General features: G+C 38.5%; 1 protein-coding gene across 1 annotated transcript; it reads right to left on the bottom strand.

Moving 5' to 3' along the window:
• Positions 1-537: 537 nt before the first annotated feature.
• Positions 538-26,593, bottom strand: LOC119731381 (adipocyte enhancer-binding protein 1-like). Its single transcript, XM_038204554.1, has 4 exons — positions 26,245-26,593; positions 6,781-6,915; positions 3,169-3,383; positions 538-695 (listed from the first exon to the last, which is right to left on the bottom strand). Exons 1-4 carry the CDS (start codon positions 26,591-26,593, stop codon positions 558-560), a joined length of 837 nt encoding a protein of 278 aa, XP_038060482.1. The 3' UTR covers positions 538-557.

The raw sequence follows: 26,593 nt of genomic DNA, 5'->3' as shown, positions 1-26,593 counted from the left end.
ATTAGAAAACTGCGGAAATTCGCCGGGAAAACCTATATTATTATTATTATTATTAGACACACCGTACCTTCTAGCAACTAACACATAATAATTCTTCATTTTTTTATAACGAGCATATTTCTTTCTTAAATTCGTACATACAATTTCTCTTATTCGTTGTCATGTTCTAAATTTATTTAAGTCCTTCAAGTACACAGGAAAAAGCAACCTTGCTGTACGACTGTCCAGATTTCCCTGGAGACTTGCCTTTCTTTTTTAAAGTGTACTCCCAGGGTTTGTTTTCACTCTATAAAAGTCTTACCAATCAGCTAATTATCAACACGTACACCTTGACTAACGATTTCACCAGTATGCATTTTAAGAGCATCAGAAATATAGATTCACACATTTTAAGAAAAAAAAGCTAATAATATTCATCAAATTTCATCCAAACTACCAAATAATTTTGAGTACAGCCGGTAGTTACAAGCATGAATATTTTCGTTTTGTTCTACGACAGAGCTACCTTTCGACGTTGAAATCATTTCATTCACTCGTCGGCAATGTAATGAGTCTGACTAATAGCAGCCAATCACTTCAAACCTCATGCTGCAATGGTGGTTCCATGCAGTGGGGTGAATGCGCAGGATTCTGGTGCGCAAGGCAAACGGCAGGTGAGTAGTTACCGGGGTGTTCTTGTCCTTGTTACCAGGGAACTGTTCAAAAAAGAAGAATGGTGTGTTCAGGTTGTTGACATTCGAATGGATTCATTATGTCCAGTGGTATATCCAGATGAGGGGGGGGGGCAGGGGCACCGTGCCCCCCCCCAGGATTTTTGAAAAAAAATTTGCTCAGTAAGTATTTCCATAAATGTTTAGAGAGTTCTGACATCAACCCCAAAAAAGAAAACCAGCTAAAAAAAAGGCATTACAAGGCGCTGTGAAAATCGGCATATCTTTTCCAGTATACATAATAAAGGTTTTGAAGAGCGCCCTCATTTGGAAGATGGTCCTCCCCACCACTTTTTGATTTTACGGAGGCCAAGTGTCGGAAGAAAAAAAACATGTCTATATTTCTCTGTGGATGTGCGGTTCCCCCCACACACACACCCACATCATGAGCTGGATACGCTACTGATTATGTCGTAACATAGTCAGCAAACGACTTTTGACATTTTGATACCTTTAAACATTTCTATTAGTCAGAAAGCTTAGACCCAATTTTTGACAAGATCGTGAACGACTGGTTCAAACAACCAAATTTGGCAGATAGATTGTTATAGCCCTAGAGTAAATATTAAGAAGGGAAGGGTGCCTAATTTGCATAAATCGTTAATTCCTACAGTGTAATATTTTTTTCCCACTTTTAATTTTTTGAAAAGTACTTTTTTTTAATTTTTTGAAAAGTATATTTTGGGGATTTCACTTACACATCCTTACGTCAATAACATTTGCTAAAGCATTTAAGACTGACTGGATAATAATATGAGGACATTGTAACGATCCTAAATGGCTACTATATGTTTTCCCGGCGAATTTCCGATTTTTTCCATTTTCTGATCATTTTCATTATCAGCCATTCAATTTCGCGTGAGTTTTGCACATGTGGTCAAATTGGGGTTTCTTTTTCGTTTTGGGTTCGTTCAATTTCATTTTTAGGCAGCCAAGATTTTGCTTTGAATGTTCGTTTTCATTTTCGGGCATCCTTTTTCGTTTTGGTGCATTCAAGACTTAACTTGTAGCAGTCTCAAATTAAGTCTTTGCAACCTTTTGACGGTTGACGCATTCAAATTAGCGAACATCTGTGCGCTTGTAAAGTATAACCATGCTTTTCGTTTCTTATTCGTTTATGGGCAATCCTTTTCATCGTTTGGTCATTTAAGTTAGTAAAAGAAAATAAATCGAAACATTTTCTATTTTTCTCCGAGGTTCATTTCCCTCCAAAACTTGATAACTGTAAAACTTACAATGTTACAAATTAACTAATAGGCCCTATAAGGGAAACAATATGTTATTACGAATTAATTAATTGAAGGGACTAAGATAATTTGTTTTTGACTGTTTATCTTTTCTACTTGTTTAAACATTGACAATTTCTTGACGTGCAAGACATCGGAACACCTATGTTTGGCAATGGATGTACCATCGGGAACATTTCTCTTGAGTTATTTCTTAAATGATTTCTTGCGCATGTCTAATCGAACACTTACTGTATTCACAGGGCCCATGCAAAGTTAGTTTGCTATGCAAACCTTGAAAATACATCTTTGTGTCAAATTTAACCATATTTGCAAGTTTCATTTTTTATTTTTGAAGGATGTTTTTGGTGCCTTCATGGCAGTAAGCCAGTGAGCAACCCTTTCCCACAAATGTTTTCAATTAGCAAATTTAGGATAAATAATTTGAAAGAAAACCCCTAAAACTGAACAGTGTCTTCCTGAAATGCCATGACAGTAACAGGGCGCTCATACGTAGTCCGGAAAAGCATGGACACTTTTAAATGTTTAACCCTAAAAGGGCCTGTTTATTTTGACCATTCCGCCCCGGTCCCTTTAGGGTTAAAGAGGTGCACTTTTGCAATAAGATTAACTCAAAAATGTTGTCAAATGTGTAGTTTTCTTACATTTCACAGTAGTAAAGAGTTGCACAAAAAAGAATTCCTGAGAAAAATTCATGATACCCTAAGGAATACGGACAAGTATGAAGTCTTAAAAGATGTTTGACAAAATGTGAAATATGTTTTCCCATTAACTAAAACTAATGCCCGATCAACCCTTTACTGCTGGTTTAGACGAAATTGAATGAACAACGCGATACTTTTAATATGAATGCATCTTTGATAGGGACGAGTGAAGCTAAAAGGCGATAGATTGCTCGGATAGTGAAATTGAATGATTCTTTTTGATTGTCGAATGCCGATCTTCGTGATCTTTCAATTTCAATCTAAATCGAATGAGCCAGGCGTTAAATTGAATGAAAACTTGGTGAAATTGGCCGGGAAAACCTATATTATACTCTAAAGTTGCACTCATTAACGCTTTAATATGCAAATTAGGCACTCTTCCAAAAAGAATTTCAGGTGGGCACCCCTTCTAAATATCTTCTTTAGGGCTATAATAATCTATCTGCCAAGTTTGGTGCTTTGCACCAGTCGGTCACGATTCCAACCGTATGCAACCTGACTATATACCTTTATTGGTGTGCCGTCTGCATCAGTCACGTTATTCCAGGACTGACCGTCTTCGCTGTACGTCACTTGGTACTCCGTCACCCATTGGTCGTATGGGCTGTCTCCACGCCCCTGGGTGATCAGACCAGTGATGGTGACTGTGCCATCGAAGTGAACCTGTATCCACGGACTGATGTCATCAGTAGTTTCATCATTACACCATGCTGCAGCGTATCCTGTACAACAAAAAAACCTAACATTTCTTACTGCATTCAACGATTTAGCCATATTGCAGGAATCTGGCTCAAATTTGGACTTCGAGGTATGTTGAATAATCTTTGCCAATAATCTTTGTCTGACCCAACGCTAGACTAAGTTTACTAGCGTATCGTCCACGGGCGTCGCTAGACCATTTTGAAAGGGGGGGGGTGTCATCATGAAATTTGCCGACGGACCGTCACACAAAATAATTGATAATTTCCGCCCCAAAAGATCCCTTAATTAAATCCATTTCTAATTCCCCACATCATGTATTATAATGGTTTATTATGTTGATTGCTCTGAATGGAATAAATTGTCAGTTATGTTTAAAGAGTTCCTCTGACATCAATCCCACTAAGGGCAAAAAAAAAAGTATCCGGTTTCTGGTATGCGCGCGCGTCGCCGTAGCCATGCGCGTCGGCAAAATGAAAAAGGTTTTTTTTTCAATGAAAGATGATGTCTCAAAACCGCCAAACTCACTGGTTTGACAGGAATCCTGCTGCTGCACAATTTTAACGTGTTTTTAGATGGGGTTATGATCGAGAATAAACTTTATGTGGCCTCTCTGGTCTCCCATAAATATCGCCGCACCACTTTTTGGGCAAGCTCCATACCAGAAACCGGAGACTTTTTCTTGGCCCATTCAACAACCATTAAAATGAGCCGTGAAAATCTTCATTTGATATGTAGTATGCATAATAATGGTCAGTTTTGAAGAGTGCCCCCATTTGGAAGATGGATACCAGACCCCCCCCCCTCCCCCCGCTTTTTGATTTTACGGAGGGCAAGTGTCCGAAGAAAAAAAACATGTCTACATTTCGGCGCTGATGTGCAGTTGCCCCCCCCCCCCCCCCCAAATCAAAAGCTGGATACGCTGCTGGCGTGTACACGCCCACGTAAGCATACCTTGTGCAGGCCCGATCCCTGATCCCAGTCGGGGGGGGGGGTCTTTAAAGCTATAGTCCATCATTTGCAGCTATCCAAAAAGTGACAGACCTAATTATTGTTGAAAAAAACATTCTTGGTTGAAAGATAGCAAGGGGACTAAACTCCCTGTGAAATTATTCTTTCTGGCAAGCTGTCATTTTGAAAAAATCAACGAAGGAATGCCCTTCCAACGGTGCGTTTTAAGAAGCACCGTTAGAAATTTCCGTAGTAGTTCGTTTTTATATTCAGCGAAGCGCGCGCAAGCGTTGACACGATGCACACGCGCACGCCGTTGCTATAATTCGTCGGATCAGTGCGCGACTTCGCGTAGCTGCAATCGGCTCAGTGAAAACGTGTCTCGCCGGATGCTGAATTCAGGCCAATTCAAAACATGATTCAGCAACTTTTGATTTGAAATCGAGATCCTAAAATGCTGTTTTTCTCGAAATATACAGCTGAGCTGAAACTTCATCACCCTTCTTTAGATTTTGAGCACTTTTGTGGCTTCAAACAAACATAATGCACAAATTACAAATGATGGAATATACCTTAAATCCTAAAGTGAATTTCTGTTATATGCGAGCGGAGAGCGCGAAGCCCTGAAGGCGTGGGGTCCGGGGCCCACCTAAAAGTTCTGGATTGTGTGCTCTGTGGTGCAATCTGAAACATTTCCTAGCCACTTTCTGCTGACTTTTTTTATGTGTGCGGGGGTCCAGGGCCAGCCTAAAAGGTCTGGATTTTATGCTTTGTGGTGCAATCTGAAGCATTTCCTGGCCACTTTCCGCAGACTTTTTTTTAATGTACTGGCTCGTGTTTAGGGAGATGGGGGTGGGGGTCATCAAAGTTGATGTATTGCATCACAAACATTACATCAAACTGAAGCTCTACACTCTTTCGAGTTTTGCCTTCTTTAACTTTAGCTTGATCCATCATGGTTGTGAGTCGTCACTTAGCCGTAGCTGTCAACCGCCGTATATATGAAGCGAGCTCGCGCGGCAGCTCGTGCCGACATGACAGTCTTGACACAATGTACAATTTGTTTTTGCCAAGGAATTCAGAACCGGATGTTAGCTTCGCAGGGTTTTGAGCAACGGTGTCTATTATTTACACTCTCAATATTTTCTTCTTCTCTCTTTCTTTTACGTCTTTCTCTATTCTTCACTTTTTTGGCCGACAGCACCATGATTTCACCGACAAAAATGTCTAATGGGGGTTGTGACACCTCCACCCCCCTGCAGCGACGCCCATGGTATCGTCGGCTCTTCAGGACCGCTTTGGTGGTCGGTCGTATTGCTGGTTACGCGTACGATAGCTGCACGCATCACAATGCGCAGCAGGGACCCTTGACCCATATAACTTCCTGATGACATTTTGCCGATATCGTTCGACTATTGACGTCCGCACGTTTTTTTAGTGCACAGTCGTAATGGATTTGGTTACTACGAATCAACCACAAATCGAGCAGTGAATTGTGCAACTGAAGGGACATTGCGAATGCGCTCAATTGGGCTACAAAACGTATTTTAATGAAATTATATTAAATGGAAAGAGCATTTAATAGTAAGACATAAACGTCTACACAACCATCATTTAAAACTGGTTATTTTTGTGTGATTCTTGCGTGAACCATGCGACAACTAATTTTGGGTGTCAAAATAGTGAGTCTCAAAAATAGAGCTGTTGAGTGCTAGTTGTGAATCTGGCATGACACAGTGTATTGTATAATGCGGACGTGCGAGAAACAACATTTGTGTTGGTACTTTGTGTATTGTGACACACACGACTTGAACTGTACATTGAATGGAAACGGCGGGAAATGCGTATATGTATGCCACAGCAGTCCACCGCGTGCGATGTAAACAACTGTTCATCCGTCTTTTCTCAAGAACGGTAAGACATTAGGTTAGTTTCCTTTCAACCATACATTTGAAATAGTAAAAAGAAACATCCCTAACAACATAATAATTTCGTGAATTTCAGGCCGTATAATATCCCTTAAACCCTAAAAGGGCCAGGTTATTTGGACCATCTCTCAGCCCCCTAAGATGTCGGCCATCGAGTGACGAAAATTTTTGAAACTCAGTACATGCACTTACCATGAACATACCCAAGAAATTTCATGACTATAGGTCAAAGGATTTTGGAATTATGGCTAATTAATTATTCATATGCACGAATGCTCTGTGTACACTACGTTTATGGGGAAATTCAGTTTGCTTCGGAATTTTTTTAAAATGTTTTTGGTATCAAAAGATGGGCAAGGCTCGTAGCTAAAAAGTCAGACGAACAGCTCGGGTCGCGACATTCTTTTTTCAAGGCTATCGCGGAAAAAGTTGAGGGGGGGGGGGCGGATTCCGCCCGGCCCTTTTAGGGTTAAACAACTGTCTTTCCTTTGAAATGGCTGTACGAAGTATAACGTGGTTAGTCTGAAATACAAATGCTTACCTTGAGTATTAAGCCTGGCCCTGGATGGGGCGTGGCTAGCGAGGTTTCGCCAAAAAGACGAAGCTGTGATGCGTTCATCCCGGATGCGACCATCTTCCATCCCGAGAGGTCCCTCCACAGAGCAAGAAACGTCATCTGAGGAAAAATGTGCGATTGTTTCGAGAACAGGTTTTGTACCGAATCCCATTTTAATAAAAAAGAAAAAGAAAATAGTAATGGGTCTTTTTCCGCAACCCAGAGTGCTTCCAATGTCAATTAAAATTATGAAAGGGAGCCCTCTATCTTGCCCGCCGTTACAGGGACGCATTTGAGTCCCCCCATTTGCATGTCGCTGCCGCGTTATTATCGATCGGTACTACTGATGGCGGGTGCATTCATGATCACAAAACAAGTTGAATGAAGTAGCACACGATTAACTTCAAAATTATGTATTTTTGTCTATACTATTTTCTTTAGTTTGATCTCTCATATCATATTGGTGGTGTGATTGTTTTACTTCAAGAAGCTATGTCAACAGATAAAGAAAAACATCCCGGACGTGTCAAAAATACTAAATACACAAAATTTGGATAGTCAAGACAAAAGTCAGAGAAAACGGTAACGTAGGACCACACACTACAGCGATATCGACATTGTGCATGAGCTGCCACGCTGGTCATTAGTCTGCTAATTGCGCTAATTAAAAAGCGTTTACATGTTCCAGATACATGACCATCACTCCCTCAGTCTGGCTGCCAGACGCACAATTACAAAATTACAACAACGTCTGCATATGGTGCCCGACTACATTTATTTAGTACAAAACGTAAGGGAGCCCAGAGAGGCCACATAAAGCTTTTACTTGATTGTAACCTCATGCCTGCCTCGTCTCCTTCCTAAATGCCAATTGCGTTTGCATGAGTCGAGATGATAATTGTCCCAAATTTGCATATTACAACTTGCGACACAAAGGTCAGGTCATCCACACCAGATGCGAGATGTGAGAGGGCAGATGGGGAACACCTTAGTAGCGCGAATTTCACTTTAATAGTGCGCCTAGGCTCGTTTGAACGAGAGACAAATTATTCATTTATAAGATAAATAAGTCGTTTAAACCAGATAAAAAAGTCGTTTAAACCAGATAAAATCCGTCGTTTAAACAAGATAATAAGTCGTTTAACCGAGAAAATAAGCAGTTGATTCAGATAATAAAACGAGATTCTTTGAGTGGGGGAATGAACCTCGGAGAAAAATAGGAAAAAATATCGATTAAAAGATCTTACTAATTTAAATGACCAAACGATGAAAGCGATTGCCCATAAGCGAATAGGAAACGAAAAGCATGGTTATACGTTATAAGCGCACAGATGTTCGCTAATTTGAATGCGTCAACCGTCAAAATATTGCAAAGACTTAATTTCAGACTGCTACGAGTTAAGTCTTGAATGCACCAAAACGAAATAGGCTGCCCGAAAACGAAAACGAACATTCACAGCAAAATCTTGGCTGCCTAAAAATGAAATTGAATGAAACCCAAATGAAAAAGAAACCCTAATTGGACCACATGTGCAAAACTCACGCGAAATTGAATGGCTGATATTGAAACTGATTAGAAAAATTCGGAAATTCGCCGGGAAAACCTATAGTTCCCTTTCAACCAGACCTTTGAAATAGGATAAGTATTAATCAATCCAAAACATGACATTTTCGGGGATTTCAGGCCGCAATTTCCATTAAAAACGCTAAAATCCACGAATACACGAGAAAGTTGCATGCCTTATTTCAATAATTATGACTCGCCAGGGGGACTTTAATAGTTCTGATTGATTGATTGATTGATTGATTTGGTTGATTGCCATTTATATACAGTGGCATACAATAGAAGGTGTCGTGGTTTTTGTGCTCAAAATATTAAAATACATTCAACTTTACATTACAAACATTAAACTATACCACATAATTTAAGTTAATTCCCCCTTGAAATATCTCCCTATAAAAGTATTGGTCATTAACAAGACAAACGAATTATTACACTGTAATGTAACAAGTGCTTTGACTAGCCCGCCGCTGTATTTACTCGCATTTGGCTAGCGGGCTACCACTAAGCTCGAACCATTAATATGCCTACTTGGCAATCTCCCCTCCCTCCCCCCCCCCCCCCCGGAGATTCGTCTGTCGACGCAGCTGTGCCCTCCAAATCCTGACTAGAAATCGCCGCCATTGGTGCGTATCCGGTGGGTTACCCCAAGGGTTACCAAAACTCTGTGATGAAAAAACATAAGTTCATGGAGTAATCCGCTTTCAGGGTTTTTTTTTATGTTGGCTCTGCTTTTCAGTGAACTACACAATTGAAATGTCATGGATAATTTGACTAAATTTATTTATTTTTATCGATGCCTAATTGACATTTGGGCAAGAAGACGAGGTAGAAGGCTAGCAATTAATGGTTGTGCCTCTTTTGTGTATTCTCCCGGAGTAACTGCATCATAAATGAACGAGTCTTACTTTATGATCAAATTGATGAGAGGATAAAATATTACAAATAAGGCCTTGGCGATGTTACGGTCTAAGAAACTATAGGTTTTCCCGGCTATTTAAAAACATTTTCATTCAATTTCATCAACTCTAACATTCAATTTCGTCCGAGAAAAATTTCACATGCTTAAAGAAAACCACTTAAATTAGTCATTTACCATTCAATTTCAAAGTTTGGTCACCCTCTTTAGTCACTGGGTCGAGAATATTCGACATTACAGGTCACATTCATCTAAGCTGTTTCCGAATGGTAGCATTCAGAGATCGAATTCGTCTTATATAAATCAATTAGACGAATTTGATTCTGAATAACAAGCTAAGGTTTTGCGTAGACGAGACGAGATCGAATACTCCGGGACGAAAACGTGTAATCATTGTTTTAATTTGCTTGTATGAACTGAATTAGAAATTGTCTGACAAAAGACAAAATTAAACATTGGAAGTGCACTAAATGGATGTTGATGGACGAGTTTGAATATAGGTTTTCCCAGCGAATTTCCGAATTTTTCTAATCAGTTTCATTATCAGCCATTCAATTTCGCGCGAGTTTTGCACACCTGGTCCAATTGGGGTTTCTTTTTTATTTGGGGTTCATTCAATTTCATTTTTAGACAGCCGAAATTTTGCTGAGAATGTTCGTTTTCGTTTTAGGGCAGCCTATTTCGCTTTGGTGCATTCAAGACTTAACTTGTAGCAGTCTTAAATTAAGTCTTTGCAACCTTTTGACGGTTGACGCATTCAAATTAGCGAACATCTGTGCGCTTATAACGTATAACCATGCCAGTTTTCGTTTCTTATTCGTTTATGGGCAATCGCTTTCATCGTTTGGTCATTTAAATTAAAAAGAATTTTTAATCGACATTTTTTCCTATTTTTCTCCGAGGTTCATTCCCCCCTCCTAAAAAAAAAACCAATCTTGACGACTGTAAATTTTACAAAGTTACTTGAGGGAAACAAGATGCAACGAAATAATTAATTGAAAGGGACTAAGATAATTTCTTTTTCCTTGTTGATCTTTTCTACTTGTTGAAACGTTTGATCAAGGGGTTTTGTTACGTTGATGATTTCTTGACGTGCAAGACATCGGAACACGTAATATGTTTGGAAATGGTTGTACCATCGGGAAATCTTCTCTTGCGTTATTTCTTGAATGTTTTCTTGCGTATGTCTGACCGAACACTTACCATATTCATAGGGCCCATGCAAAGTTTTCAATGCAATACATCTTTGTGTCACATTTAACCTTATTTGCAAGTTTTATTTTCCATTTTGAGGGGCGTTTTTGGTGCCTTCTCCGTTTTTATGCTAATGCAAAGTTTCATATTCATGAGAAAACCTGTGATGGTATTCCGAGCATGATTAATGTTACACGGCTATTTCAGCAAAAAAAATTGCTAGAATTTTGGATATTTTGCTGTCATAAATTTCTTTTATTTGGTGATTATATGTTGTGTCAGTACATGGCAGAAAGCCAATGACCAACCCTTTCCCACAAATGTTTTCAATTAGCAAATTTAGGATGAATAATTTGAAAGAAAAAAACCTAAACTGAACAGTGTCTTCCTGAAATGACATCACAGTAACAGCGTTAGTCCGGAAAAACATGGAAACTTTTAAATGCTTAAAGAAGTGCACCTTTGCAATAAGATTAACCAAAAAAGTGTTGTCAAATGTGTAGTTTTCTTACATTTCACAGAGTTGCGCAAAAAGAATTCCTGAGAAAAAATTCATTGCACATACCCTTAAAGAAAGAAAGTCAATCTACGGTTTGAAGTCATCAAATATATGATTTGCGCTAAGGAATACGGACACGTATGAAGTCTTAAAAGATGTTTGACAAAATGTGAAACATGTTTGCCCGTTAGGAAGCCTAACACACTGCTTAGTTTAGGGTTTTTTCTTTCAAATTATTCATCCAAAATCTGCTAATTGAAAACATTTGTGGTCGATGGCTTACTGCCAATTTGACCACATGTGCAAAATTCACGCAATATTTAATGGCTGATTATGAAACTGATTTGAACAAATCGGAATTTCTCCGAGAAAACCTTTATTGAAAAGGAGGGCCTATTCTTGGCTGACTTCTTCATACTTTAAAAGGCATTGATCCAATGATTGTCTTCATACTCATTAACGAACGACTGAATTACCCCCTCTATCAGTGCCTCCCTGTCTCATATCGTTTGAACATTTTTTACTTCTTCCCAATATCATTGCTCCCTGTTACTTTCGGATCAGGAAGATGTACATGGATGTACACACTATGAGGTCTCAGTCAGTCTCTTGTAATTCTGATTCTACTGGCCTTGCATTTAAGTGCACAATCATCATTAAAAATGCCACCGATTTAGAATCGTACGAGCTTTTCTTTCTTTTTCCCGGACCGTCATTCTCAGCGACTTTTCTTCAATCTGTTTTCAGCAGGAACTTGAGACGTGGAACGAAAATCAACCCTGATACAGAGGGCACGTCATTTTGACGTCATCAGGAATCACATTACCAAATTATCATATTTAACAAAATAAACAATGAACAAAATACACAATCATATTAAAGGTTTTCCCGGCCAATTTCACCAAGTTTTCATTCAATTTAACGCCTGGCTCATTCGATTTAGATTGAAATTGAAAGAACACGCAGATCGACATTTGACAATCAAAAAGAATCATTCAATTTCACTATCCGAGCATTCTATCGCCTTTTAGCTTCACTCGTCCCTATCAAAGATGCATTCATATTAAAAGTATCGCGTTTTTCATTCAATTCCGTCTAAACCATTAGTAAGGGATCGATAGGGCATTCGTTTTCATTAATGGGCAAACATATGTTACATTTTGTCAAACATCTTTTAAGACGTCATACGTGTCCGTATGAAGTCTTAAAAGTCTAAATCATATTTGATGACTTCAAACCGAAGATTGACTTTCTTTCTTAATTAAAAGGTATGTGCAATGAATATTTCTCAGGAATTCTTTGACGCAACTCTGTGAAATGTAAGAAAACTACACATTTGGCAACACTTTTTGGGTTAATCTTATTTCAAATGTGCACTTCTTTAAGCATTTAAAAGTTTCCATGCTTTCCCGGCATAACGCTGTCACTACTGTGATGTCATTTCAGGAAGACACTGTTCAGTTTAGGTTTTTTCTTTCAAATTATTCATCCCAAATTTGCTAATTGAAAACTTTTGTGGGAAAGTGTTCTGTCATTGGCTTACTGCCATGTACTGACACATCATATAATCACAAAAAAAAAGAAAAAGTTATGACAGTAAAATATCCAAAATTCTACCAACTTTGTTTTTGCTGAAATAACCGTGTCACATTAATCTTGCTTGGAATGCCATCACATGTTTTCTAATGAATATGAAACTTTGTATTAGCATAAAAACAAGAAGGGCACCAAAACACCCCTCAAAAAGGGAAAATAAAACTTGCAAATATGGTTAAGTGTGACGCAAAGATGTATTTTTAAGGTTTGCAGTAAAAATTTTGCATGGGCCCTGTGAATACAGTAAGTGTTCGGTCAGACATACGCAAGAAAACATTTAAGAAATAACGCAAGAGAAGTGTTCCCAACGGTACAACAATTCCCAAACATACGTGTCCCGATGTCTTGCACGTCAAGAAATCGTCAACGTAAAAAAGCCCCTTGATCAAACGTTTAAACAAGTATATAGAAAAGATCAACACTGAAAAAGAAATTATCTTAATCCCTTTTAATTTATTATTTCGTTGCATCTTGTTTCCTTCATATTAGTTGATTTGTAACATTGTAAATTTTACAGTCGCCAAGATTTTTGGGGGGAAATGAACCTCGGAGGAAAATAGGAAAAAATATCGTTTAAAAAATCTTACTAATTTAAATGACAAAACGATGAAAGTGATTGCCCATAAACGAATTAGAAACGAAAAGCATTATATCTTATAAGCGCACAGATGTTCGCTAATTTGAATGCGTCAACCGTCAAAAGGTTGCAAAGACTTAAATTTAGACTGCTACAAGTTAAGTCTTGAATGCACCAAAACGAAATGGGCTGCCCGAAAACGAAATCGAACATTCACAGCAAAATCTTGGCTGCCTAAAAATGAAATTGAATGAACCCCAAGTGAAAAAGAAACCCCAATTGGACCACATGTGCAAAACTCACGCGAAATTGAATGGCTGATAATGAAACTGATTAGAAAAATTCGGGAAAACCTATAATATATGTTTCATTCGATTTAACACCTATGGTTAATTCATTTTAGATTAAAATGAAAAGATCACGCATAACGTCATTCGACAATCAAAAAGAATAAAATAATCTGAAAGTATCGTCTTGTTCTTTGAATTTCGTCTGAACCAACAGTAAGGGTTGATCGGACATTTATTTTCATTAATGAGCAAACATAATATTTAACATTTTGTCAAGCATATCTTAACTTCCTGCATATCTGTATTCCTATAAAATTCTTAGTTATCTCAGCGTAAATCATATTATAGTTTTTTTTACTAAAATGATACTTCTCGAATCTGAGTGAAAGACATTATCAGTGCAAAGATATGCATCTTTCAGACATTTCATAAACTGATTACTTTAATATAGGTTTTACCGGCGAATTTCCGAATTTTTCTAATCAGTTTCATTATCAGCCATTCAATTTCGCGTGAGTTTTGCACATGTGGTCCAATTGCGGTTTCTTTTTCGTTTGGGGTTCATTCAATTTCATTTTTAGGCAGCCAAGATTTTGCTGTGAATGTTCGTTTTCGTTTTCGAGCAGCCTATTTCGTTTTGGTGCATTCAAGACTTAACTTGTAGCAATCTTAAATAAAGTCTTTGCAACCCGTTTTTGACGATTGACGCATTCAAATTAGCGAACATCTGTGCGCTTATAACGTATAACCATGCTTTTCGTTTCTTATTCGTTTATGGGCAATCGCTTTCATCGTTTGGTCATTAAATCAGTAAGATTTTTAATCAATTTGTTTTCCTATTTTTCTCCGAGGTTCATTTCTACCCCCCCCCCCACAAAAAAATCTTGATGACTGTAAAATTTACAATGTTACAAATCAACTGATATGAGGGAAAGAAGATGCAACGAAATAATGAATTGAAAGGGACTAAGATAATTTCTTTTTCACTGTTGATCTTTTCTACTTGTTAAAACGTTTGATCAAGGGGCTTTTTTACGTTGACGATTTCTTGACGCGTAAGACATCGGGACACGTGACGCATGTTTGGCAATGGTTGTACCGTCGGGAACACTTCTCTTGCGTTATTTCTTAAATGTTTTCTTGCGTATGTCTGACCGAACACTTACCATATTCACAGGGCCCATGCAAAGATTTCAATGCAAACCTTGAAAATACATCTTTGTGTCACATTTAACCTTATTTGCAAGTTTTATTTTTCATTTTGATGGGTGTTTTTGGTGCCTTCTCCGTTTTTATGCTAATGCAAAGTTTCATATTCATTAGAAAACACGGCTATTTCAGCAAAAAAAGTTGCTAGAATATTTTGCTGTCATAAAATTCTTTAATTTGGTGATTATATGATGTGTCAGTACATGGCAGTAAGCCAATGACCAACCCTTTCCCACAAATGTTTTCAATTAGCAAATTTGGATGAATAATTTGAAAGAAAAACCCTAAACTGAGTGTCTTCCTGAAATGACATCACAGTAACAGCATTAGTCCGGAAAAACATGGAAACTTTTAAATGTTTAAAGAAGTGGACATTTGCAATAAGATTAACCCAAAAAGTGTTGTCAAATGTGTAGTTTTCTTACATTTCACAGAGTTGCACAAAAAGATTTCATGTGAAAAATTCCTTGCACATACCCTTTCATTAAGAAGGAAAGTCAATCTACGGTTTGAAGTCATCAAATATGATTTACGCTAAGGAATACGGACACGTATGAAGTCTTAAAAGATGTTTGACAAAATGAAAAACATGTTTGCCCATTAATGAAAACGATTGCCCAATCAACCCCTTACTAATGGTTTAGACGACATTGAATGAACAACACGATAATTTTAATATGAATGCGTCTTTGATAGGGACGAGTGAAGCTACAAGGCGATAGAATGCTCGGATAGTGAAATTGAAGGATTCTTTTTGATTGTCGAATGCCGATCTGCACGATCTTTCAATTTCAATCTAAATCGAATTAGCCAGGCGTTAAATTGAACGAAAACTTGGTGAAATTGGCTGGGAAAACCTATATTTGGTCAAGTGCAACTTGGAATAAATTATTACGTTAGTACTAACGGGGTGATAATTGGGATGCAAATCAAAATGTTGGAATATGATTGTGCCCACTTCAGAGGTGATGCATTGGGTCATTTGAGGGATATTTTGTATAATAGGAAGTGGGTATCTAGCATGAAAAAAACCCACCCCATCCAAAAAAAAATAAATTCGCACTGCACGCACAGTGGATAGTGAGTATTATTGCGAAATGAATGTTTTTCCCCCCATTTTAATAGCTTTGACATAGTTTATATTGAACACACAACTGAAGTCAGTAAGACTTTCATAGATGAGCACATAACTGACAAATTAATATAATTATTATGAACATTATTAATGCACTAATATCACTAAATACCACAGACAGTCGGGGCATACATGTAGATATACATGTAAATGATTGTATAAAACATAGGCCTAGGGGTCGTTCCACACAAAAGGTAACTAAAGTGCGACATTTAGAGGGAACCATAGACAGAAGTCGATACATGAAGTACTCTGTCATGCTTTTTCATCTTTCTACATCCCATGTCCTGGTAAGAACATTGTCCACCAAGTTTGATAAATTTCTCAGGATTCCACTGGTCAATCTTACATTAAACCTCTACCGGTAGGTATTTTTAAACTACAGGGATGTACATCTTCAAGACTTCATACATTTTTATAACAGGAACAGAAATTCATCACAAATGTGTGTCCTTGTTATGAACATGTATCAAGTCGCATCTCAATTTCATCAATAAAATAGGTTGCTTTAGTGTTGAATAAACCAATTCTACATTGAATAAGGGAACAAGAGATGGATTAATCATAAGAAAGAAAGTAAATGTAGTATGATTCAAGAATGTCCATCCATGTCCGTCTTTTCATCTTAAAGATGGCATAGTAATTCCATACATATTAATTGAATCAGCTTACTTATTTATCAGTGCAATCACGAATAATACAGGAATGTTTATAAAAAAAAATTCATAAAAAAGCAAAAGACCTGCTTTGAAATCCACCTCCATAACATTCGGAGTCTTGTAAAGTCATTCACCTTATTACGCATGTGTATAACACACCAAGCAATGCTCCTGTTGCCTCTTTCAGGGGTTAAACTTTCAAGGCAGCACCTCAAGCTAAGCATCTTTCTGAGTTCTTTCCATATGCTGTTGTGCCTGAATGTTTCCAATTTGAAATAATAAGTCTTTATTCATCGTTACTACAACATGACTAGTCAGGGTATGAACAGCAGAATACTCAAATAGCCAGAAAAAGGGCCATGTTGGGGTTAATTTGGAATTTCAAGGGGTTATTTAAGAGATACAGCATTAGTTTTGGTGTCAACAGTCTTGTATTGATGGTGTTAACCATTTCCCAGATGGGCGTCTTCATATTTTGACATTGGACTTTACCACCCCCCTCTATTAGTACTCGACCGCTATATTGCAACACTTTAATCATACATGTACAACACTAAAGATGAATTTAAAAAAAAAAGAAAAAAAAATTGTAAATAGCCCTAATGGCGGATGGAGGCGGCAGTGTGCATTTCAGTGGTTATTTATCATCTAGAATTTTATTGGTTTTTTTTCCTTTGTAAAAAACCCGAATGACGGATGGAGGTGGCAGTGCACATTTTGATGATTTTAGTTTGTTTTTGGTAAATAGCCCCAGTGGCGGATGGTGACAGTGTACATTTGAGTAATTATTTATTATCTAGAATATTATATTTGTTTCTACTGTAAATAGCTATAAAGGCGGATGGAGGTGGCAGTGCAGTGGTGTTTTTTTTTTGTTAATAGCCCTAATGGCGGATAGTGGCAGTGTACACTACAGAGATTATTGATTATCATTTTAGCGATTATTTATCATCTAGAATTTTATATTTTTTCATTTGTAAATAGCCTTAACGCCGGATAGTGGCAGTGTACATTTGAGTGAACGGGCCGCCTCGCCTACGTACGTAGCTAGCCCTGCGCGACGTGAACTCGTACGGGTCCATATTGTGTGATACGGATACTGTCTGTGCTCGGTGTAGGCACGGACGTCCGCTGCGAGTGCCCGTTCAGTTTCTTGATGAAAGACTCCCTAAGGGCCCACGTATGTTTCAGCCCCATAGACCGTGCGTGCATTTAGTTCGTCTTCTCACGCATGCGCAATGGTTTCCTCCGCGTCGTCGGCTTGCAAAGAGCGGTAACAGACGACGCACTGAACGATTGTCTGGTTTTCATGTCTTAAAATGTATCCTTCTCAAACGTACTTAAAAGATGATTCAAACCAAAAATTATCAGTAGACCAAGTGAACAAAGATATAAATTGTCTCTACAGTGTGGTAACGGCGCTAAAAACCTTTTAAAATATTTAAAAAAACCAATAATTATGGACAAAAAACGTACAAAAATGAAAAGGAAAAAAATCTTTCGCTTTTGACTTTGGTTTACACATTTTGACAATTTTCCGGGTTTACCTTAGATCAGCCGTAGTACCATCGGAAAGGATGATACATTATTATCATTTTACAGGTGATTTGATGTAAGAAGGAAACCTGTAGCTTATAAAAATCGTCATTTTTCGAGTAAACCCATTTTGAAAGCTTCGTGCACAAATACACTGGTCCCAGTGCCCTCTGTGATCGTACTTGCATTTCAGGGGCGGGAACCAGTCAGTTGTAAATCGTTTCAGTTAAATGTATACATTTATTTGCCAACGCGTCGAAAGATTACAAACGGAGCGCCGCGCGCGGCGCGTGGCTAGCCATGTTTACGGGCCAGATTCCCACAGGGTCTGTGTACAGGTACGTGCACACTAACGTTCCATTCAACGAAAAAACGTATAACGTGAGACCTTACTTTTCTCATTGAAACGGTTTCCGACTTAAATGATATTTAAACATCGCACTTTCCATGGCATCTTTTACCATTTTTCAGTGAAGACAAGTTTACAATTACTCGGCAAAACTGAAAAATTATCCCCTAAACTGTCGCCTGTTTTGAATTTGTGACCCAATATTTTCGTACTACACGACACGGAAAAACAAAAAAAATGCATCAAATACTCTCTGTTTTTTTGCGCTAAGGTTTGCAAAAGTGACTTTGATTGCCTTAAATTCCTGTCCACGTGGAAAGAAAAATTAATCAAAGTTTTTCAAGCGTGATGTTGACCGATACTTCAGTGGGTCAAACTGCGACCGCAGGCATCCATGTTTGCTGATTATCATATTTCATATTTTGAGTGCGCATGCGCGCAAACTAAATGAGCGGCTGAAACATACGTGGGCCCTGTCACACTTCTGCGTATCCTAATTCCTTATGAGTTGCGCATTGACTTTTTTTCATACGCAGTCGTACGCACAATACGCACCTCATATGCATCTCTATCGTTTTGTGTAAGTTGTATGTACGCAGGCATACGCATGGTACGGCTCAATACGCTGGATAGTTTTGGGCATGCACAAAACTACGCTGCGTACGCTGTTACGCAGGTCATAAAGCCCCTGTCACACTTTTGCGTATCCCAATTCCTTATGAGTTCCTTATCAACAATTTTCAATACGCAGCCGTACTATCAAAAACGTCGAATTTTTTTGATTACTTTGACATATGTGCGACGCACATCTAGCGAACAAGTAACGAATTCAACGCATCCACTGCGTATGAGATGCGTATGAGTTGCGTATGCAGTGCGCAAGTTCGCCATCTGTGCGTTTTTCATAAGTTACGAATAAGTACAATGCGCTGCCCGCTCGCAAGACAAGCGATACTAATTCGTGCAATACGTCGCTATGTATACGTCCAATATAGGAGGTCAGCGTATTGCCGCGCATGAGCGGCTTATCCCTCACGAACACATAGCGTACTCGTACTGCGCTCGACCGACGCGGGACCGATGCGCTGCGTATTGATAACTTATGACCTGCGTAACAGCGTACGCAGCGTAGTTTTGTGCATGCCAAAAACTATCCAGCGTACTTGGCCGTACCATGCGTATACCTGCGTACATAAAACCTACACAAAACGATAGAGATGCATATGAGGTGCGTATTGTGCGTACGATTGCGTATGAAAAAAAGTCAATGCGCAACTCATAAGGAATTAGGATACGCAGAAGTGTGACAGGGCCCTTAGTTATAAATACGCAGCACATCGGTCCCGCATCAGTCGAGCGCGGTACGATTACGCTATGTGTTCAAGGGGGATAAGCCGTTCATACGCGGTAATACGCTGACCTCCTATATTGGACGTATACACAGCGTACTTGCAGCGCAGATACAACGCACGCTGAACGAACTCATATCGAATGCCGACGTATTGCACGAATTAGTACCGCTCGCCCTGCGAGTGGGCAGCGCGTTGTACTTATTCGTAACTTATGAGAAACGCACAGATGGCGAACTTGCGCACTGCATACGCAACTCATACGCATCTCATACGCAGTGGATGCGCTGAATTCGTTACTTGTTCGCTAGATTTGCGTCGCACATGTCAAAGTAATAAAAAAAATTCGACGTTTTTGATCGTACGGCTGCGTATTGAAAAATTTTGATAAGGAACTCATAAGGTATTGGGATATGCAAAAGTGTGACAGGGGCTTAACGACGCCATAGAACCAGACTAATGAGACTGTGCCTAATAACTGGCACATTCACTGGCCTGGTGGCTTGCATGACATGATTAAATGTTAAATTTCTATATTGTACAGCACTTTTTCAATGTGTAAACCCTGCGAACATTCTCATGCATTTATCTGCTAAAATATTGCGTGCGCTAGAATTTAAATGAAAATCCTTTGCAAAACGATGTGTCAATTAGCAAAAGTTCGAGGTTTGGGCGCACGCAGTGCCTACGCAGCACGCACGCGCACATACTGAGCAGTCCATCCGATCATCCCGCAGATCGTTGGCAACACGTATTCAACCTCTTGTCGACTGCCGAGGAAGCTGACTTACCACTCCATACCACATAATATGTGGTATGATAATATGCGCCGACATGATATTATCAAATCAGTGCTTTCGCGAGTGATCAAGTATGGATTTACCAATCACAAGAAGTATTCGGGCCACAAAACGGGCAAGAAGAGACATTCTGCAAACTGTAACTTTTGCAAAGCCACGATTTCTGAAATAAGTGTTCATGGAACTACCTCCAACTTCATCCGTCATCTGCAGCGTGTACAGAAATCCTGGTATAAGCCTGATGAACTTCGCAAATGATGGGATAGATCCAGTTGCGGGGGGGACCTTTTCTTTCCTCCCAAAATTTTAAACCATTGTGGTAGGCGTTACAATTCTGTGAAATATTTTACTTGTATACCCCATCAAGTGCACCAGTGGAGTGCATTTTCAGTCATGGGGGTATAATAATGCGTCCCCATCGTGCCAGCTTATCTTCCCGCATGTTAAAATGCTTATGTGTCAAAGATGTAATGAACATGTTTTAGTTTAAATCTTAGTTAAGCCAGAACATAATTTTCATACTTGTGACCTTGCAATGCATTCTGAGTACAAGCAGTGACATTTTTTCCAGCAACATCTTTTTTAAAGAGGATCGGAATTTGGGATTTCAATATTTTAAGTTTTTTACACTTGAAAAGCCTTTTAAATCCTGAAGTTCACTTAAAAATATTGAGGGCGAAATCATTTATGAATTTGGTTAAAATGTATACTACACATTACCTTTAACCTTTGCTTTGTAATAAAAGGGGTCAAACAATCAACTTTGTCCTAGTTCTCATCCACGATGATGTGTATTTGAGATTCACAAAAGGACTCGGACTCGGAGACAAGGACTCGGACTCAGACTCGGACTAGGATACCAAGGACTCGGACTCGGATGGGGTGGACTCGACCATAGCACTGATTATTTATTTTCAAGAACTTTTTTCTCTTTCAGTCGATTTTGGTCATCTGCAAAGACTTGCTCATGTTCTGGCAACGGTTCCAGCCCTACTTGGCCTAGCTGCGCAACGTTGTAAAAAAATTAAACATCTTGGAGGAATATAGGCCTAATATCTGCATAATATACGACGGATGTTTGCATATGATTTGTTCATTCGTGAAACAATCAATGAATCACCTCTACCCACCATTTGGAAATAGTTTTAGCTGACTATCTACGTGAGGTAACTTCAGGGGCGGATCCAGGATCTTCCGAAGGGTGGAAGGGCGTGATTTTTTTTTAACCTGTATAGGGGAAGTTTTGTCGTGATACACCAACGTGCGAAGCCACGGCGTGGGGTTCGGGGCCGACTTATGGTCCCAAAATTGTGAACTTTAGAAGCTCTTTGGTACATTTTAGAGCAAATCTTGGGATCTTTGAGGTAGATTTTTCCTCAAAATTCAGAGGAGATAGATAACATTTTTTTTTAAATAAAAATATAATAAACATTTCACAAACATAACAATTTTCTGAACTGGAAAAGTTCGGATGAAAAGTAAGTTTCAGATTAAAACAAATTAAGCAAAAAAAAAAAAAATTCTGCTTCCTATTACATGACTTTCCAAAAATTAGGGTCGTTAGGTCGGAATTTATTTTTATTTCGTCAAAAAAATATTTTGTGCTGATTGAAATAATGCAGCATACCAAGGAATCATGCATAATTTGTGCCTTAATAAAGTTCATTCGCGCCACAAAAGTAATCGAGACTGTCCATCAAAAGTGATAAAAACTTGCCTCACCTAATATGAAAAACATATATTTAAGGTGGATGATTCTTAAAAATAATGGAAAACTGAAGTCCTCCACGCCACTATGCTCAACGTTAGTCACCGTCAGCCGCCAGCCAGCAGTGGCCGTATATCGCCTCGCGCACACGGCACACTATCAGTGTGCATACCTGCACTGTGTATTTGCAGCGGACTCGGCAACGAACCCACGTGCTGTGGCCGAACTTTTTTTTCAGAAACACGCTAACGGTATATCAAGTACGTATGAGCGGAACAATCTCCTTATAAATATATTTTAATGGAAAATACATACACAGAAAAGAAAGATCACGTTCTGGGAATTAATTGGAATAAATTCTCTTTCTCCATCGATGTTTATTAAATATTTGGTATTTTCTACGGTCCAAGTTCGTCCTGTCACGTTATGTAGGTCTAGTCACTGGTTCCAGTCCTACCAGTGAATGGCGATGGCACTGCACTGCACTGCCATGCTATGCCGCACGGAACATCGTATACGCGAACAGTGGCATGGCTTTGGTGCATTTTGATCACAAATGCGTCAATAGTTTAGGCTTTTTCGTCAAGATTTAGCATGTCAAGATGAACTAATTTTTTTTTTTACGATTATAGTGCCATATGTAATTCCAGCGTATCGGGCCGATACGCACGCATATGAGTCTATACATGGCTTAAACTCAAACTCTAGTTTTCTTACACACGGAGTACCCCAAGGCTCAATTTTAGGACCTTTGCTTTGTATAATATATAGTAATGATTTTACAAAGTCTTCTAACTTGCTCTCTTTTATATTGTTTGCTGATGACTCTAGTTTATTCTTTTCCCATGGCAACCTCAATTACCTCACTGACACTGTTAATTAACACCGAACTTATATCTGTTTCGAGTTGGTTCAGACTTAATAAATTATCCTTAACTATTTCCAAAACTAGCTTCATGTTGTTCAGTAACTTTGTCAGTGAACTAGCCTGTAATATTATGATTGATGATTCTGTAATTATCAAAACTGATTGTTGTAAATGTTTTGGTTTGTTTATTGACCCAGGGCTAACATGGAAAATCATGTTGATCATTTATGTAAAATCATTGCAAGAAACGTAGGTGTATTAACAAAATCAAGCATCTTTTACCTGTAAATGTTTTGGAATCTCTTTATAACACCCTAATTGTCTCTCATCTTAACTATGGTTTACTTGCTTGCGGTAGTAGTTCTGCTACAAGACTACTTCTATAACAGAAAAGAGCCTTGCGTGTAATTAATTTTGCCGACTTCTATGAACACACATATCCCCTTTTTATAAAACATAGAATTTTAAAACTTAATGATATGTATAACGTTCAGCTTGGGTCTTTAATGTATCAATCTTCTCGCAATACTTTACCATCTTCCATTAATAGTATTTTTAGCCAGAAGTGAAATTCATTCTCATTGGACTCGCCAAGCTTCTAATTTTTATATTCCATTTAGTCGTACCTCTCTTTCTCAAAATACTGTTAAATACAAGGGACCCAAGCTGTGGAATTCGTTCTCTACACAACTTCAAGCTTCTACCAATCTTTCCACTTTTAAACGCCTATTTAAATCAATCTTAATTCAAACTTATTATTAATTCATGCTAGTAGATATATGTTGTTACATGTAGATTGTAGAATATCCATTATTTTATTGCTCATTGCTGACCTGACTAGTTAAAATGATCTGTATTGTATTGTTTGTTTGTCTGTTGTTTACGTCTGAATGTGTATTGTGTTTAGGTATGTTGCTTTTCTATGTAATTACTTTAAATACAGCATGCTCATTGAGCCCTACCTCGTTTGACTGACCATTTAATAGTGTTTATTGTAAGTTACTTCCTTTCCCTTGGTTTGGGCTCAATGAGCATGCCCGTCTGGGGCCCATGCTTAAAAGCTCTGCTTCTTAATGGGCCCCTCTGCAGTGTCTCTAAAATATCAGTTTTGTTGTATTATTTGTAATTCTTTTCTGCTATGCAATTATTTTATGTCATTTATAGATTTGATGTTGTGGAAATAAATAAACCTTGAACCTTGAACCACGTTTGTACGTGGGGAGAACATCTTAATGTTTTATCTGAAGGAAAGGGGGCGTGCGCCCTCAACTCCCCCCCCCCCCGCTGGATCCGCCCCTGACCTTACAATTCTGTCACAAGTACAATGTAAAAGCAGCCTCAAATAAATGCGTCATGCCATAATTTGTTGAGCAATCCACAGACTTACGCACTGAGAAACTTTCTTAAAATTCTCGTGACTGAAATGTTGCGCAACGTACACTATAAATGGTGGCCCGAGTGTTCTTTGTCATCGCATAAGGTGACATGAAATCGGCTGCAGGAATGAGATTGTCAAATAAAAAAGTCTGACAATTGAAAGGTGTGAAAGATGCGTATCTGTCTATGCATTTTCATGAAGGACCAAATATAACTGTGTGAACTTGAATTATACTGGGTTAGTTCAAAAAAAAGTGACCTGGATTAATGATTTTGTATCTTAAAACCTAATTTGACACACTAATGAAGTACGTTTTAAAAGAGCATTTTTTTTATATAAAAAAGACAAAGGCAAAAGTAATGCACCAGCCAAAATGACAAAACATAATGAAAAAATTGCTACACTATAATAAAGTAAAATCGATTGATAAAATTGATAAAATTGACCTTAAAAGATGACACAGCCACCAGGAATAAGATATTGCACGAAGTACACAATAGACCCAGACATAGTATGATAGTGCATAAAGCACACTAGACCCAGACATATTATGAAGATCAAGAAGTTAATAAGCATGGTCTTGTATACTCATCTGAAAAGGTGGGTATATTAAAATAGCTTTAAAAAACTAGCAATTGTGAAGTTACAGGCCCCGTACCACACTCATTACAATGTTAGTGACGTTTAAAATAATAATATGACATGTTTGCTTAAAAAAAAACTGTGATAAAAATCACAGAACGTAACGTGAAAAGATGGTTATCGGCGCAATGTACTGTGAAAAAGCAGAGCCGCGTTCATGTCGCTACGCAATGCATTAGCTGAAAATGCGTAGAAAAATGTCTAGTGGATATTATGCCGGATTCGGTTTTCTTTAAGTAGGCCTATGGGTGCACTCCAGTAAATAGGCCAAATATCCGTCCGCCGAGCTCATGAATACAAGTTATACACTCAAATTCGTCCATATTAGAGAGTTCTGAGAGCCATGGAATGGGGAGATTGAAGAGATATGGCAATACACCTCTGGACCGGACTTTTTTTAGCCATGTTGTGGAGGGATCCCTTTTCGAAATGGCTACTTTTTCACTTTGGGAAATATCACTAATTTTAGGGGTCGGCTTCTTTGGATGAGATTGTCTCGAAAAGTCATCGGTCAACCCAACAAAAATTAAAAATAAAATGAAATTTGACATGTTCATCATCATTTTTCTGTGCAGCGTGAAAACATGTGAGAGTTTTGAGTATTTTTAAAAGAATTTTGAAGTATGGGCATTTACACTGTTGTCTATTGGACATTTATTAGATTGGGTGCACCCCTATACGATGTTAAGCCGGGTGATCTTACAGCGCCCTCCTTGACGCATAATTACAGACGAAGACTTTTCTGCAACTATGCACAAAAGCAAAAACCAAAAAAAAATTGGAAGAAAAACAATTGCTTTTCAGTTGACGGCGGGAAAGCCAATCTGCAAAGTTGGCGGAAAAGCCTGAATACAAAAGTTATTTGCATTTTAAGAAGTTCGAATCATGGGAAAAACTCCATTGCACGGTCCTTTAAATGTGTATTTGATAAGATGAAGCTCGACTTTAATTCTGATATAGAGACTAACATTATAGTTACGTGGTCTCCTAATTTGCATACGGATCGCAAAACGTCAGCAAACAGATCATTTTAGAAATCTGGTTTTGCAATGAAATGATTGCAATAAAAAAAACTCAAGTTAGTACTTTGGCACAACCACCACATTTCTGAGATTTCCCTGTAAGACATCTTGCTATAGTTGCACTTTTAAAATATTAATTTTGGAGTAGAATTACTTACCTCGTTTACCACGGCACTGGGCTCTGAAAGACGCGAAAGCCTTGTTACGAAGTGCGGTCAGATCATCACCGGGTGCAGCCTGGACCATGGCACTACACGTGTTCCCTCGCACAGGTAGAATAAAGAAGGAACTAAAAAGCCACAGAGTCCAACTGAAGACCCACATTTTACGCGGGTTTTTCATGACCAGCCAGCAGGTCTTCACTTTGATATCTGCGATCAAAACGGGCAGAGCACCACTCCCTGGCACGATGAGCCTAATGTTTGGGATATCGCTTGCTGTCGTCACATAGTTTCCACGGTAACCGTAACAATGGATATTGTTTGGAGTTGGTTCATCGACGATCAT

The sequence above is a fragment of the Patiria miniata genome, unplaced genomic scaffold (assembly GCF_015706575.1).
Source record: "Patiria miniata isolate m_02_andy unplaced genomic scaffold, ASM1570657v1 HiC_scaffold_23, whole genome shotgun sequence".
Taxonomy (NCBI): Eukaryota; Metazoa; Echinodermata; class Asteroidea; order Valvatida; family Asterinidae; genus Patiria; species Patiria miniata.
Note: the sequence above shows the minus strand (reverse complement) of the source record. Positions and strands in the feature narration are given on the sequence as shown.

Coding starts and splice junctions, on each gene's coding strand:
- LOC119731381 (XM_038204554.1), bottom strand. CDS start 26,593: ATGATCGTCGATGAACCAACTCCAAACAATATCCATTGTTACGGTTAC. Junction 6,916..26,244: donor CCAGTGCCGTGGTAAACGAG/GTAAGTAATTCT, acceptor ATTTTTCCTCAG/ATGACGTTTCTTGCTCTGTG. Junction 3,384..6,780: donor GGCCAGGCTTAATACTCAAG/GTAAGCATTTGT, acceptor TTTGTTGTACAG/GATACGCTGCAGCATGGTGT.